The sequence below is a fragment of the Haplochromis burtoni genome, unplaced genomic scaffold (genome assembly GCF_018398535.1).
Source record: "Haplochromis burtoni strain Fernald_Lab_line unplaced genomic scaffold, NCSU_Asbu1 Contig_67, whole genome shotgun sequence".
NCBI classification, from domain to species: Eukaryota; Metazoa; Chordata; class Actinopteri; order Cichliformes; family Cichlidae; genus Haplochromis; species Haplochromis burtoni.
Genome location: NW_024582428.1, coordinates 1994047 through 2010595, shown reverse-complemented (window position 1 = coordinate 2010595; position 16549 = coordinate 1994047). Strand labels below are relative to the sequence as shown.

Here is a 16549-nt window from a genome sequence, read left to right as displayed (position 1 = left end):
TACCACTGTCATTGTGATATTTAGAGGCTCTGTTACCCATTGTTACCCATTAGTTACATTTTTTCCCAGGTAGAGTATTATAGATGAATCATGAATTATTAGCCTGTTGCTACCTGTTGTTTTATATTCAATGCAAACAACTACAAACTGTTTATATAGATTGTAAAGCAGAGAACTTGTGAGCATTTGACAATTTAATGACAGCCTTTTATGGTTCGCTTTTTAAATAGCTGGGCAAACAGGATTAATTGGGACTATGTCATCTCTCTCAGTGAGAATGATGAAAGTTCAAATACGAACTTCTATTAAAAAGTAACAGCAGGAACTGCAAGCAGTGCATTTCAAAAGAAATGAATGTATGATCTTAGAAATATAGATTTCAATTACTCTAAATACAAGAAGCTGCCATCTAAAGTAAAACAAAAAGAATTGCATATCAGTGTCCTCAAAAAATCTGAATGATATTCTGGACTGTCTCAACATCAACCCAGCCAGTAAGACAGCACAACATTAGACTTGAGATGGCAAAGGCCTTGGTTATTTGGTAACGATGACTGTGGAGAGAAAAACAATTCTAGCATTTGACATCATTCATTCAGAATGATTAAAATGTTAAAAGTGAGTGAAATCCATATGTAGAAAATGCTGCAATTGACTGAACGATTCCCTACATTCAACTATGCAGACAAAACACACCTTCTGCTGTTTGGCTGACTTACACTCAACTTAAAGAGCAAAACTACTGACTTTAAATGAACTAGAAGGAGGTGAAGATTGGTAACAACACAGGGCAGTGCTTCTCACAGCAAAGGTGGGGAAAATGTTTGCACTCCCTGGTGCATGTCTCCACGTGAAGTGTTTACACATACACTAGTGAAAAATCACTAAAGTATGAAACGTATCATAGAACTGGGACACAGTACAAATGTTTCCTGCTTTTCTTAGAGTATCAGCACTGTTGATATTCACAATCATAATGCCTGTTAATGATCTTCAACACCCACTGTTCAGCACTTCCAGCTCTGAGCTTGTTGGCATTGTCACTGAATCCACTGCAGGGCCTTGATGTTTGCCCCCACATGCTCCTCTTCAAGTCTTCCTCTTATTCCTTTCCCCGTTTACAGCAAATCCTTCATTTCTGACCAGTGGGTGTTGGAATTCTTCTCATGTCAGGCAGCGTGGGTCAGCTTGGCTCGCTCTAACGTGTTTCATTTACAGTAGTTTAATGTAATCTGTGGGTGTCAGGGAAATGCTGTAAATGTGCATGTGTGCTTTATGATCCTCCACCTTTGTCTCCAGCAGCAGGCAGAGTGTGGCAAACAAAGAAGCTGCCTGTTCCTTTCGGCTGTCTGGGTGAATCTGTTTGTACACCTGACACAGATTTCCCCTCATTACCCCAGCGTACACACAAACATCTTTTCAGTGGTCCAGGGGTCACTGCTGGTGATTCTCTCACTGTCAGTTCAAATGACCGGCTATTTTGCTTTTACACCTCCAGTTTATGAGACCTTGGCAGCAACACTATTTAACTGTGCCACTTCTGTCATACACTGGTTTTTAAAGGGTCTCTGCACTTTATGTTTTGGGAAAGGATATGTCTTATCTGTTCTGCATGCAAAGCAAGTGCTATAACAAGAGCCATACACAAATGAGGCAGAGACAGATGAGAGTGAGAGTCACAGAAGAGGTCTGGGTGTAGCACCCAAAGATGGGAGGTTGTCCTTGTGACTGTTTTAGAACTCAGATAAGGAGTATTTGCTCTCTGCTGTAATCTCGTCGAGGACTGCTCTATTGGTTTGAGTTCTGGTGACTGTGAAGGCTATTTGACTACAGTGAACTCAGACGTGTTTAACAAACCACTTTGAGGTCGTTTGAGCTTTGTGACACTTCATGTTGCTACAGAAGCAGAAGTAGCCATCACAAGATTGGTACAAAGTGGTAATTAAAGGATAGTCACTGTCAACAACATTTAGGTAGCGTGTGGCATTTATTTGAATGATTCTTACCTTGGAATTAAGGACCCTAAGTAAATATCCTATAAGTAAATATATAAGATAAGTAAATATCTATAACGATGAACTTGTCTATTAAAATTTGATGGGATGTGTGTGAGGTCCAAATGACTTAGACTCAGGTGGAGCGCAGGATCTATCCAGAGGAGAACTTTGTTATTACAAACTATTCTACCATGTAAACCTGAAATCATTGTCTAACACCTCATCATTGTGATGTGTAGAAGAGCTCCAAACATTACTTCACAGAAGATACTGAGCCACTGGTGTGTTAAAGAAGATACTGTTGTGTCAAATGTGTTATCGCTGTTGTTTTTTTTCTGCTGTGTGTGGCCACAGGTACATACTAAAGTCTAAGACAATACATTCACTTAAGTAGCTGCAGTTTTATGGGTATTGCAAAATGGAATGTATGGAAGTTAGTTAAAATAAACTACATGAAAATTACTCTCTGTGCACTGCTGAGAAAAGACCCTGACAGACGTTGTAATTATGATACAGTCTTCATATATTGAAACTGGCATGCAACTTGATGTCATCCATGTTTTGGCGGTGGCTGATGGTCATTCCATTCCTGAATGTAAATTCATGTCTGCTCTTTGTGATGACCTGGCTAAGGGGGTTGAGTTTTTGAGACCTACATCATGAGTGCATTTTTCCTCCCCAGTAACATAAAAAAAAAATTGCACAATGCATTTTAAGCAATAAACTGAAAAAAAAAATGTTGAAAATATGATACAAATTAAAATTCATATATGTAAATTAATATAAAAAATTTTTTAATTGCCAAAAGGTTCAACAGGCATTCCATTTTCATAACTTTGAATTTTCTGCAAATTAATTCATGGTTGAGGCTTTAAAAGGTTAAGAAAATTGATGAATGTATAAAGTGGAAAAATATATTTTAGCAGCTGAGGTTAATTTCTATGTTGGGAGTGTATTTAAGTAACTTTAGTCATGATTTGGTTATGATACTTTTCTAAATCATCTGACTGGTGCTTCTTGAACTGACTGGTATCTTTATAGTGAGGTCTGCCTGCCTCTGCTGGACCACTTGATGCTCAGGCAGCCTGCCTGCTTGACTCTCTGCTTAGCTGTTTACCTGCCTGTCCTGCTGTAAGTCTGTCTGTCGGCAGAACTGTCTGACTACGGCATGAATAATGCTGAGCCATGGTGCCCTGCTGCCTTGACAACCAATGGAGAGTGGGGAGAGGACAAGAAGAAGGGGGTCTGTGTGGGTAGAGAGCAAATATAGAAGGGAGAGGGGGGTGTGACGGTGTGTGTGGGCACGAGACGGGGGCCGGGCATATGCTGGAGGGATCTGATCAAGGAAAGAGAAAGCAATAGAAAGATTTGAAGAAAAGCCAGAAAATGAGCTGCAAAGCAAAAACTAACAAAATGTTGAAAAAGGAGAATAAGACTGAGAAACAAGTAAGAAAGGTAGCTCAGCAGTTTTGGATGCAGACTACAGGAGCAGATGCAGCCTGTTTCATACTGTCACCAGAGTGTTGCATCATGGGATCAGGACCATGGGGACATTTACACTGTGGGATGACATCACCCGTTGCCGAGTCAGACCTCGTCTGCTTGGCTCTGTCTGACTACCCTAAAAGATGCTGCTTCTTTCAGTTTTTGCTCTCCTCTATCAGACGGTCTGCTTTTCTGTCTGACCGCCCATCGCAAAGGAAGTGAAAAGACAAAGAGCCAGATCGACAGATGAACAGAGCGCCATACAGGGAGAGAGTGAAAAAGACGCAGATGCTAGTGGAGAGTTTCGGCCTTGTCTGCCAGCATGATATAGCAATCTGAAAAAGGAATAAGGGAGGAGGAAGGGTGGAAAGATTTGGGTTTAGTTCAGTCAAAAAGTGTGTATTAGTGTGTGTGTCTGCCATCTATGTCCTACCTTCTCTTTTCTGATCTGCTGTTTCTCTTGGCACACTGACTGGCTGGTTACACAAAAAAATAGATACCAAGCAAGAAGAGTATTGTACCGTCATCTCCATTTTTACTAAAATAGCATCCGTCATGTATTCTTTAAACATGCAAAATCAACACCAGAGGGTGACAATCGTCCTTCTTAACCTGGTTATGTATGTGTATGTATGTGGTTACATTCTTATGGCTTTTGTCTTTTCTAATCTTGCCTTCACCCGATCCTGTTACTGATGCACTCAGTTCTTTAATCACTCATTGCATTATATTATGTAGAGCCTCTGTTCAAGGCAGCTCTACCGCTCAGTTCTGTGCTATAAATGTGTTTTATTTATTGAATTTAAGCCAAGCAAATCAATATGATGTTCAGTCAGAAAGGCTTCTTAAATTTCCAAATCAACTGCTCCCCCATGATATTATGAACCTGTAATTATTCAACACCACTTTTAAAATCCCTGGATAGGTGTTAATATAATTTTAGCCACTTAAATTGAGAAAATAATTAGGTATCATCATCTGTGTTCATATGGCATTTATCATTTCCAGTCTTTTGTTTACGCAATCCACTAGTTTTGCTTCCCACCCTTAATTTCCCATGTGAATATTCCAATTCTATCAGTGCACCATGTTTATTTAAATACATCACACAACTTTATGCTAAACTGATTTCATCGTTTTTTATTTAGCTTACACACAGCCCTACTTCTGCTGAATATGTAATGACTGCACAAATACAATTTCAAATGAATAAATATTAATATCAATATAAATCTGGCCTGTGCTGGAATTGGCAATTATTCATTTCTATTGTTTCTATAGTCCTGTTACCTTCACTCTATTGTGTTTATCCTAAAATTCTGAATATTCTAATATTCATTCTCCTGATTAGCTCCAGTTTAACTACTATGGAGGATTTATCCACTGTAGGCAAAATAAAAGCAGAGTTATGATTTATAGCCAGAGCCTGTTACTCAACCCTATTTGGATAACAAGCTAAAGATTTCAACGGTTTGGAACTAATGACATAATTTCAAAGTTACCAAGGGTTTAGGACTTAAGCCACCTTAGACGTGTTAAAAACTGTGGTTCCTCTAATGGCCACAAACAATAACATAAACTTTCATCATTCATACAAAAATCTATAGGTGTGTTGAGTCAGGCTGCCAGGTTTCATCTCAGCTAATGTTTTTTGCTTTAAATGATGGACACATGGTCTCAGTAGGGTGTTGTCAATAACTGATGAAAATCGGGCTAATTGCTACTGCTACACTTGCTTGACTGATTCAGTGTGCAACAAACTGAGTTCACACAGGTGGAGCAATGCTTTGATTTTGCGATACAGGCTCAGTTGATGCCGGCAAAGGGAGTCAATCCTCTCCAAATAGTAATGACTTCACTGGTTCATTGGTGAATCAGACAGGAAATAACTGAGCTGGAAAGTCTGGAACAGGGAAACCAAGCTTGAGTTGGAGTTCACATGACTCACAGCACACAGCACTAAGACCAAGACAGTCGATGTAAATCCAATGTGCAAGATCCTTCAAAGCCCTGATCAAACCAGTATCTGTGATGTTAACTACAGCACGGTGTCTAGTCAATGGTGTTTAAGCTTGGTCTTACCCCTGGAGATGCTTGTTCACTTAGAAGAAATGTACTTAGCAGGGGTCTCCTGAACTTCTTTTGTTCTAGATACATAACTTATCTGGGAATCTGCTTTTCTCAACTGGGAACTGCATAAATGTTTCTAAAATGAGTTCTCGTGTGTTAACTGGTAATGCATTCTAGACTTTACAGGACTTTTTATAAAAGTTTTTTTTCTTCTGGTTGACCTGGTTTGATGAAAAAGAATGTTTCTCAAAATGGGGCCTGAATTTAAACATTACAAGATTATAGAAATGTATAGAACTGGACTTTTTGCTATTAAAAAGCAGCTGAATTATTTTGGCTGAAAATTCATATAGATATTAAAGTTTTAGAAAGTGATTTTTTTTTTATAATAAGGTAGATTCTTTAATGTCTTAGGACCTGGCATCCACATATGTGGACATCACATTTTGGGTTGTCTAGACCAAAATACTAAATTTTGCTCTACAAGGGACTGATATCCACTTATGAGGACATTATACAGGGATATTATACTGCCACTGTTCTATCGAAGTTTAAAACGAACGTCCTCATATGTGGATCTCATTTTAGTCAAAAGCAAAAATCAGGTAAAAAATAAAAATCAGGTAATTCTTTGTTTTTACATTCATGAGGTCCAAATCAGCCCAAATAGCAAAGAGAAATTAAGAATGCATGCCATGAAAGAGTTCAGGTCTTAGGAGGTTAAATCTATAAAGGCAGCTTATGTAGAGGATTTAAAAGAATCGTCTTCAGTTTGCAAATTCTGAACACATTTTAATGACCTTTTTTTTTTAAATTTGGTACAAATGTTTGTTGAAGCCAAAGGTAAACAACATTGTGATCTTACAGCCTTTTCATTTTTGTAAATGTGATGTCTTAGGAACATCTAGAGGGAATTTCATCACATCTGGTGCAAATTTGCACATGAATGTAAAGATGATGAGAAGACGACAACATTTTGGCAGATGGTGGTCAAAGGTTTAGGTCATTGGCGTCACAGACAACACTTTTTTGAGCCATAAGTCAAGAATTCATTATGTACTTGAGCCAAGACACTATATTCAAAAGAAGAATGCTATTTACATCTGCAGACATTTATATTTGGTGGCATAGATTTGTTCTTCTTCTGACATCTTCAGCCTTCCATATTCATACATGGAAAATGGAAGATAATGAGAACATCTGTAAGACCCAGTACATAACACCAGGCATCGATGACAGAAGATATGAAACAAAAAAGCTGGACACAAAAGGATCTTTCCTTTTGGGACCTGTGATGGAGATGGGTTACAAATCAGTTTTCAGATGCACAGCAAGAAAAAAAAACTGTATGAGCATCTTACATAATTTGCCAAATGTATACAGAGGATATCAGCTGAGCCGTCAGCTTATGTGGACTGCCAATAAGATCAGTTGATCTACCAGGATTAGAGCTGGACTTGACTCGATTAATGTGAGAATTTTACTTAAATTACTAATAGAATGACACTTTACAGCTGTATTGTAAATGTTGCCATATTTTCAGAAAACCCAGTGTTGAAAAAGTAAGGGAACAAAAGGATTACTGCTTGGTTACGTTGTGCATTCTAATGATAGTTGTTGCAGTGATGTGGGGGATGACACACTGTGTGCGTCTTCCCTGCGCCCTCAGAAAAGGCTTATGCATAATATATACAAAAGTGTCGTGCCATATTACGCAACCACCGTGTGTGTGTGTGTTTGTGTAAAAGTGTGTGTGCTCTCACGGACCCCACTAAGCCAACATCTATGTTTAGCAATCTATTCATGTCTACAGTTAAATTGTGCTTTCCACTCTAGTTATTACAGTGTCAGACAAAATGTGAAAGCACCAATAGCCATGGATGATAAGCACAGAAATAGAGCAAGTAGTCAGCAAATTGTCAGACACACACACACACACACATTAATAAACTACATATGAGAAAGCCTAAATCCCAACAAAATATTTTAGGCACATGTACCAATCTTTCTCTCCTGTCTTGTCTCTTAATTTCTTTATTTCTTGCTTCAGTTGCTTTGCACTGAAACCTGGCAGATTAGATCTCATCCATCTTTGTCTCAGGTTGCTGCTACAGTTTCTATCTTGACAGCAAATGTGCACATTGCTACCTTTTCCTTTAAAAGAAAAAAGTCTAACCATGTGCTCAGTCTGTGATAGATTGTACAGTAGTAACACTCTGACACCAGGAAACGTGTCAGGGAGATATACAATACTCTTCTGTCTCTTTCTAAATCGGTACACACACAATCTCACACAGAAGACCAATTAAATCTGTAAAACACAAGATTGAACACTGCACATTTACAGCACAAGCAAGCAGAAGAAAACACAGTTCGAATCCACCACCATCCTCCACCGTCTGGGGAGCACAGCTGGACATAATCACAGACAGACGAGACAGGAGAAGCAAAACTGAATATGATGAGACTGAAACTAAGACACATAAAGCCAAAGAGCGTGGAAAGAAAAGCGTCTGGACTTCTTTAAGTTTCTTGAAGATGTTTCACCTTCAAGAAAAGCTCCTTAGACTACAGCGGCCTGGATGACTGAGAACCTTCACAGACACAAGACACATGAACTTAATAGGCAAAAGTAAACCACAAAGACAGAACTGACTAAACACAGGAGGTAACACAGAAACACGGGCTAGGCATGGAAATATAGGAGGACAGGAAAAACTAAAAACCTAACAAGATCAAAATCAATAGACCAAAATGAGAACATAACCTAAGTAACAGTATATCCAAACTGAAAACTACAACAATGTCAAACTGAAAATTATCGAACTGAAAACTGAGCAGAATGGTGGGTGCAAACCAAGGATCATGAGTACTATCCCATTGGTAGTGGCAACTGTTTCTCACTCTCACAGCTAGGGAGAACAAGAGACAGCTCAACTAAATCAGAGGGAAAAGAGACAAGGGAAGTCCACGGATTCAATAACACAGGATCAAACAAATCAGGACTGTTGCAGTTGCAGATCATTTGCTCTGTGCTTTTTTGTGTGTGTGCTGGACACAGTGATTTAAGAGTAAACCATTGCAGCTTTCTATTCATGTTAACACTTACGAATGAAGATATAATATTGTCTGACATATCAGTCCTTCCTTCATTTTTATTTTTTGTCTTTTTAACAAGATAATAGTGTCCTGAAAAAATTCTGCAAAACTAAAGGTTAAAGTAAGCGTTTTCAAAATCAGCAATTCTTTCAATCATCAGCCATTAATGGGTTTTTACATTGTCTGCCAAGCTTAAAAATGTTTTCTGTTACTTTGGGAATTTGTTTTCATTTTTGCATCTGATTGTAAATGTGCTTGAACAAGTGCCTGAAAACATAACTGTATATGTTTTATGTATATGGAGCCATCGGAGGGGTATGCTATGCAAATAGGCCACTTGGTGCTCCTGCGATCGGTGGTTGGGAAATTAAATGGGGAGCTGTGTGCTGATGGTTGGGGACAGTGCAACCATCAGCGCACATCTCCCATCATCGTCCTCCCTTCCTGTGCTGTCTGCCCATCCTTCGTCCCTCTTCGTTTCTCCTTTGTTTGTCGAGAGGCAGTTTTAGCTCCTGTATCATTAATAGTGATCCATCTGCCAGGCTGTAAACACACACACAGTACAAAGAAGAACATTGTGCTGTGTGTATCCAGCATAAGTCATCTGTAACACAACCACCCACCCATACACACACACACACACACACAAACACACATTAATGATATATATGTGCGTACTGCATTACGGAGAATCCATTCAATTCCCTCAATTCACACAAGGTCCCTTCATCCTCCTTCATTTCTACCTCTCTTGTGATGGACAGATGAGACAGACAAGTTTATGGAAATATAGATGACTGGGTCAGTGATAGTAGATGGGAGTTGCTTGCCTCGTCAAGTAGGACACTGGGCCAGACAAAGCAGCTGTCATTCCTGGCAGAGATTACTGTGGGATGATGGGGGTCTGGATCAAAATAATGGTCACCCATCATGGTGTTAATAAAATTATAATTATTATAAATTAAAAAAATGGAAACAAAGTTCTGTGATGTAAGCATTTTTTTTTTCAGTGAAAGGACTTTGGGCAGTAGGTCAGCATCAGATGGTACTAGTCGAGGAATATGTCCATTTAGGTTCTGCTATAAAGCATGATAGCCTAATGGTGTGATTAGACCGAAAGAAAATGTTGTTTTCTCACAACACATAGCTAAGTAAGTCATACAAAATCTGTGCACACACTGTCTGACATAAAAAAGGAAGTCTTCTGTCCTGTTTGTTTTTTTTGTTTTGTTTTGTTTTTTTTTTTTTATTGATTAGCATTCAAATATCTCAGTGAAAACAGAACAAAGATCTACCACAAAGCAAGAAAGCATGTTTTCTGCATATGGTGTCTCTATTCTTCTCTTTTGTGTCTTCTTTCCCTCCTCTTTTGGGATTTCTGTGGTTCTCCCTGATATCACATTTGCTTTATATTGAGACAGAAAAAAAAGAGAGAGTGTGAATATTTGAATGAATCAAAACTTTTACTTAACTCCAGCTATTGGAACTATACTGGAATAAAGTAGTTCTCCATTTCTATGTTGGGTAATATTTTTGGGCTGCAAGTGTTCCAGAAACGCTCTATCACCTGTACATGCACATATAATGAGGGGTAAAACTTCACTAATGTTTGGTCTAAACACAGCATTAATACTCTGTTTCGCTTTCAGAGACCCCTTTCCCACAACATATTGCCATTCATTGTTAATATAAAAATACCAAGCACTTTTAGAATCTTAAAATATGAACAAAAGGATCCCTAGAGATTGTGCTTGAACTAATAATCATGGAAATCCATACTATCCTTCTTGGTGGGTGTGTGTTTTGGTGGGTGTGTGTGTGTGTGTGTGTGTGTGTGTGTGTGTGTGTGTGTGTGTGTGTGTGTGTGTGTGTGTGTGTGTGTGTGTGTGGGGTAATGTAATTATTACAGGCCTCATGCATGTTTGCATATCTCTAGCATTCCCTAATTCATGGTTAAGCTTCCATATTATCTGTAACTGTACTTACCTCACCATAGGAGGTTTGCTTCACATCGCAAATAGCAGTTAAACAGGCTAGTTAAACAAGCCCAGTGATCAAATAAACTAAAGCTCTATCACTGCAGCAGAAAAGACCCTTATGATGAAAAAGGGTGTACTTGCCACTATTTGGGAAAGGGGATTACCAAAAATTCAAAAAAGCTAGTGTAAAGAGACTTTGAAGGAGTTTATGAAGATGTGTGGACTTAGTCAGCTAGTACCTTTGGAGAGGACAAGCATTGTTGCCTATCCTACAAGAGGATAGTTGCTAATGTGGATACATAATCTTTAGGTATGTTATGCAAACATACAATCTCCCACATTGTAATCTCTGTTGCAATGTATTTCCATCTTATTCACACTGCTACTGACAATTTCCAAAACCATGCATAAGTGATTTTAATTTGTTTTGGGGGGGTTGTCCTTATATTTGGTGCCTGTTTGAATTAACCTCATATAAACATGAACTAGAAACAAAACTTACTTGATATGTATATTTCACCAAGGTCATTATTTAATCTTCCTGTTTCTAGTTAATTTGCAGAAATTAATAAAGCAAGCACTGGCTCTCAGTCCTGGTTTGACTGGTAGTTATCATGCAGCATGTTATGTCATACCAAACAGCTGTCGGTGCTGTATGTGCTTTAGCGGCAACAGAAGCTGGTAACATGTAGTCACACAGACTCAGGCGAAGGTTAGAAACTTAGTGGAAAACCACCGTATTTGTAACTTGCTCTTCATAGGCTGAGGTAATTTTCCTACTGGCTTTGAAATTCGGCTTCTGAGCTTGCGCAGAGCGCTTTGTCAGCGGCGTATAGAGGACAGAAACGGGCTAACCACTCTTCGAGTAATAAAGGGACGATTAATTATTCGTCAAATCGGCAGGGACGATAAAAAATTGGATTTCCTACATGGATTAGATAATGGCAATGAATAAATGAGGGATATTATTATATGTAACATTAAAGAGCAGTTTATTTACAGTAAGTTTTATGTGAATATTTGGTGATATTTTTGTCCTCCCCTGCATGTCGTGTAGGAGTGGGTTTTCCCAGCCGTTGTCTGGCTCTGCCTCCGCCAGCCTCCGCCTGTCAGTGCGTTTCTTAAAATGAAACTAGCGAGACGGTGGCACCTGCGGAGGAGAGGCCGAGGGGGTTGTATGTAGAGCTGGCATCTACTTACCCACCGTTTAAAGGAAGTCTTTATGTGCATATATATGTAGACAGATAGATGCACACACATACATACAGGAGCCTTCATGAAGTTCCCCGAGTTGTTAACAATATTAACATGTCCGAGGGAGCAGTCGCAGCCCGGTGCTTGTTGTATACGTTTCGTCTATTCATTTAATCCTGAAGCAGGAATTCAGATAGAAGACTTAGAAGTAAACAGATAGATTAACATGGAGGCATATGACAGGAGCACACGATGATTTTTTCTTTTTTTCTTTTTTAAGTACGCCGGTCAATTTTACTTTGTTTAATAGCGTTTTTCTAATACAAAGACTGCCTGGTTAAGCTACAAGAAAGCAATGTATAACACAGTCTGGACGACCAAAAAAGCCGGCGAGGAAGGAGACTGGAGGGACGTGATGATGCCCTACTCCACAGAGCTGATATTTTATCTGGAAATGGACCAACCACCAGGTAAGCTTCAGGCCGGTGATAGCGGGGAAATGGTTAGTTGGACTGGAGTTAATTAGCTGGAGTGATGTGTGTTTAGGAGCTGTGTGCTTTGGTGTCTGGTGAAATTTGCAGAGAAGCTTTCAGGTTTCACGTTTTGCTCCTGTTCGTACCGGTCACGCAGTTATGGCTTTGTTTTATTAGGGCTTCGCGGGCTTCTGGGCAGTCGTGATGTTTTAGGCACACTCGCTACATTTGTGACAGCGTACATAAACTTAGCGCTGTCTGTAGCTGAGAAGCAGGTAATTCGGGGACGAAGGAAATAAAATGGCAGTTTACAGCAGCAGTGACAGCGCTTTAAACGCCTTGGACTCTTTGTTTCTCGCTGTCCGGTGCACTCGCCACAGCTGATCTTTTGTACATTAAGATACAGATTTGCGTGATGACACAGTAGTTGCAGTCTCACTGTGGAGACAATAAGTCCCGTGTAGTCCGTACACTGAAGCATCCCCACTTCTTCTCTGCGTCTGATGGCTTTGCAAGAGGCCTATGAGATGATAGAATAGGAGCCAAGGTGACTGTATCTGCTGCTTAACCCATTTTAATTTAACTGTTGGAGAATTTGGCTTATGAGACCACCGGGTAAATGTTGTACAATACCGAGATTTGGTATTATTCCGCACTTGAAGTTTGCATTAAACCATTCCGACTGAATCATTCCAAAATCAGCTGTGCCGTGAGCGGGGAAGGGGGAGAGGGGGGATGGGACAAGCAGGAAACCAAGAAAATGAATAAAACCTGGAATAAAACCGTCCTGAATATCTCCGAATAATAACGATCTTCACTTGGACACATATAGAAGTCTTTGTGCCCTTTTCTAGCCAACTGTCACCCACAATTGAATAAGTTTCATTCATTCATTCCTCGGCAATTGTGCCAGTGTCATTCGACTCGCTCCTCTTCCTCCCTGCTTTTCTCCCCTCCTCAATGGATCATGGCGCAGATGTGGGACGTTGTGTTGTTTCCAGGAGGCGCTGTTGAATTGCCTTGTAGCTCTTTCGGGGTTTTTTTTTTCCGTCTCCTTTCTTTTCCCTCCATCTATCTATCTATTAAGATGCACTATACTCCGCAGCAACCTCACAGTGCCGTGTTGTGTCTATCTGTAGCATGCTGCAGAGTATTTGGGCTTAGAGCTCACTACCATTTTACCACGGGATGCTTGAATATGCAACATATTTTAAGCTTGTGCTGGGTAAAAGTATTGTTTCAGCTACGTTTTCTCTTTAGACCTTGTATTTTGAAGTGCAGTCGGTAATCCTTTGTTGCTGCTGCTCAGTGCATTAGGGATGCAGATGCAAAATTCTGGCCATTTAATGGTGATTCACACATTTAACTGGCCACTGGAGCTTGGCTTTTATCGTGCCTAGTGCCATTTCTTTAGGGGTTTGTCATGGCACAAAAAATAACAGATTTTTGCTTTGCTCAACAGACTGTTTCTATCTGACAAAATGTAGTGAACAAGAATGTTTTGGACCATAACAAACATTGTGTTGGCAATGTGAAACCTTCAGAACAGCATTTGTGTATATATGAGTGTTTTTGTAGACTGATTTGGTGTTTATAGAGGACAAATAATCCTCTGTTCCTATGCGAGTAGCTTCACTGTTTCTGTTGGTTTTAGGTTGTACAGTACTCAGATTCTTACAGCTCTTTTGTCCAAATGAGCACATCCTGTCATTAGCTAAACCTCTAAGTCCACAGATGTTCATTACATGTGTATGTTTATTACACTGGAATTGAAATGTGAACGCCTCACTGATATCTACAGTGTGTGAATTCCTGTGTGTGTACAGTGGTACTTGTGGTTTGATTAGCACAGGTGGAGTGTCACTGCCACCCCCAGGGGAGGGCAAGGCCTCCGTATCCACTGGCAACTTGGTGTGTGTGAAGCGACACTCTGTGGATGTGGGGTGAATGATGAGTCTCGTGTTTCAATGGAAAATCACCGGGACATTGTTGCCAAAGGACCATACCAGAGTGCTTTTTGCATGTCAAGGTTCATTTGCAGTACAATGCAGTGTTATACATTCCAGCTCCTCTTTCTTCTCCGTAGTTTTTATTCATGTGTACACAGAATAAAAGAAAAAGACCCCTTTGCCAAGACGACAAATCATTTTTTTCATTCATATTGTTCCTTTTCTTTATTTGTGCAGTCTGGATGCTTCCTTGCACGTGTTAAAAACAAGTTCTTCCTCCCCACTTTTACCAAGTGCTGCACATAGGGGGATTGTCTGGTTGTTGTTCTCACACTGATATTGTGGCCTCTTTACTTCATATAAAGCATAATTAGATTTCTGTCAGCTGGTGCTGTATAAATAAAATTAATTTGTTTTGTGTTGAAATGTGAGTCAGCGGAAAGATGCAAAATTGTTTTTCAAGTAAATAAATTGCAGCGTTGTCATGAAACTAAACGTCAGTATGAGGACCTGTTCTGTAATAGGACAGAGATGTCTTCTGCTAATTTTCCACCAGTGTAACTTTCCAGGCATAGCCCAGTAGAATGTGTAGAGATGTAGAATGTCCAGCACCTATGGTTTTGTCTGCATTTTAAGCCTTTTTTGAAACTAATTCTGGTTGGAGAAGCTGGAAGCTCATTCTGGTTCCAGCTTTTCCCTGTAGGAGAAGCTGGAACAAGAATCAGTTTTCAACAAGGCTTGAATTTACTGGAAGGTTGGGTAAGTTTTGTTTTTATTCTTAGTTTAGGGTTAGTGAATGAATATACAAATTCAGTTGGCAGTCACAGTAGAAACTTGTTGATTTAGAGGTGCTGCATTGTTGTGTGTGTGATTGCGTGGTGTGATGGACTTGATCTACCACAAGCCTACTCAACCTTCCTCCCTGCCTCCCTCATTTCTTTCTTTCTTTGAGCTTTACACGCCTTCCCTCCGGGCTGTCCTCTGATTGGATGAGGGGGCGTGCCTCCGTGCAGGGATTAGCTGGGGCATCTTCTGTCTTTTAGAATGAGCTGTGCTCCCTCTTTTCTTCAGTCTGATGGAGAGGAGAACAGGAGGAGGAGGAGGAGGTGGTAGAGGAGGGAGGAGAGAGAGTGTGTGCAAGTAAGACGAGGAGAGTGAGTGACAGAAAAAAGGGAGGAGGGAAACAGCTGAGAGAAAACTGGAAACATGCATCTAACAGAGAGTGTGATGGAGAACGGTAAGAGAGGGAATGAGATTTCTTGTTTTCATGTATTTCACTTTTTAGTCTCTTCAGCCTTCTTAGTTTTGCTTTTTTAAATGTAACCGTAGCTTTCTTTGTATCCATGTCTACTTATTTGCATTTTTATGCTGCCCTTTCTTTAGTGTTTTTCAGCTTTTCCCCTACACACAGAGCTCCTCCTTCTCTTTTATTGCTCCTGCAGCACCCATAACTTGCAGAGGATGTGAGCGAGCACTGGCATTCATTCATTATTTTGCTCTGTGTGCATTTGTATTTTAAAACTGGGTCACAATCAGTCGTCCAAATGAAAGTCCAACAACAGAATGTCACTTAAAGCAGATTTTTTTTCTGTGGTTCTTTAAAAAGTTATAATATTTTAATATTTAGAAACAGCTTTATCAAATTTAAATTTCTGTCAATCTGTCAACTTAAATGTTAATCAGCTTTACTACATCTGGATCTGGATCCTCTTTAGATAGTCTAAAAGACTCCATTCATCTAACAGATGCGTACACTCACACTTACCTCATCCAGATGTAGAGCTGTGAAAATAAAGCAGATTGCTTCAGAACAACACATTCATGCTTCCTGCTTTGAGTTTTTAACTGTAGGCTGTGCATTAATTCCATTGTCGTGTATGAATTCCTGTGTCGGTACACATCTGTCAAACCTCAATTTTGCTGCCCTGTTTCCCTGATCAGCTGGTGTGTGCACTCCTGAACATGCCCCAAGACCCATGTTCTCTGAGTTCTCTTTGTCTCAAGTGAGTTTATCATGTGTCTGTCCACTCTGACAGTTATTGTTTAGGGGAGCTGCAGGCTTCTGTCAGCATGTACAATGACAACTGATATGGAAGTGTCTGTGCATATGTGAATGTGTGAGCACTGGTCCTTTGTTTGGTGAGGGGGAGGCTGCACCTACGGTCCCCTTTGTTCACCGTCCCTCTGGCTTCCTCTCAGGGACCTATGCAGTAGTTGTGACTAAGGGCTCAGCAGTTTCTGTTATATTGGTCATATTTTTTTAAGTCGTGTTTTTTGCAGTTTTGAACGTTTTCCAAATATGT

General features: G+C 39.9%; 1 protein-coding gene across 7 annotated transcripts in view; it reads left to right on the top strand.

Moving 5' to 3' along the window:
- The window catches only part of pik3r3b (phosphoinositide-3-kinase, regulatory subunit 3b (gamma)), a 188473-nt gene that overhangs the window by 158142 nt on the left and 13782 nt on the right, over window positions 1–16549 (top strand). The window contains exon 1 of one of the 7 annotated variants that reach the window (XM_005937386.3): window positions 10573–12294. The exons of 5 other annotated variants lie outside the window; for them this stretch is intronic. In XM_005937386.3, coding sequence (XP_005937448.1) covers window positions 12180–12294 — 115 coding nt within the window. In that variant the 5' untranslated portion in view covers window positions 10573–12179. Of the gene's footprint in view, window positions 1–10572; window positions 15484–16549 lie in introns of those variants that run through there. One more of the 7 variants, XM_005937387.3, reaches the window with a different exon arrangement.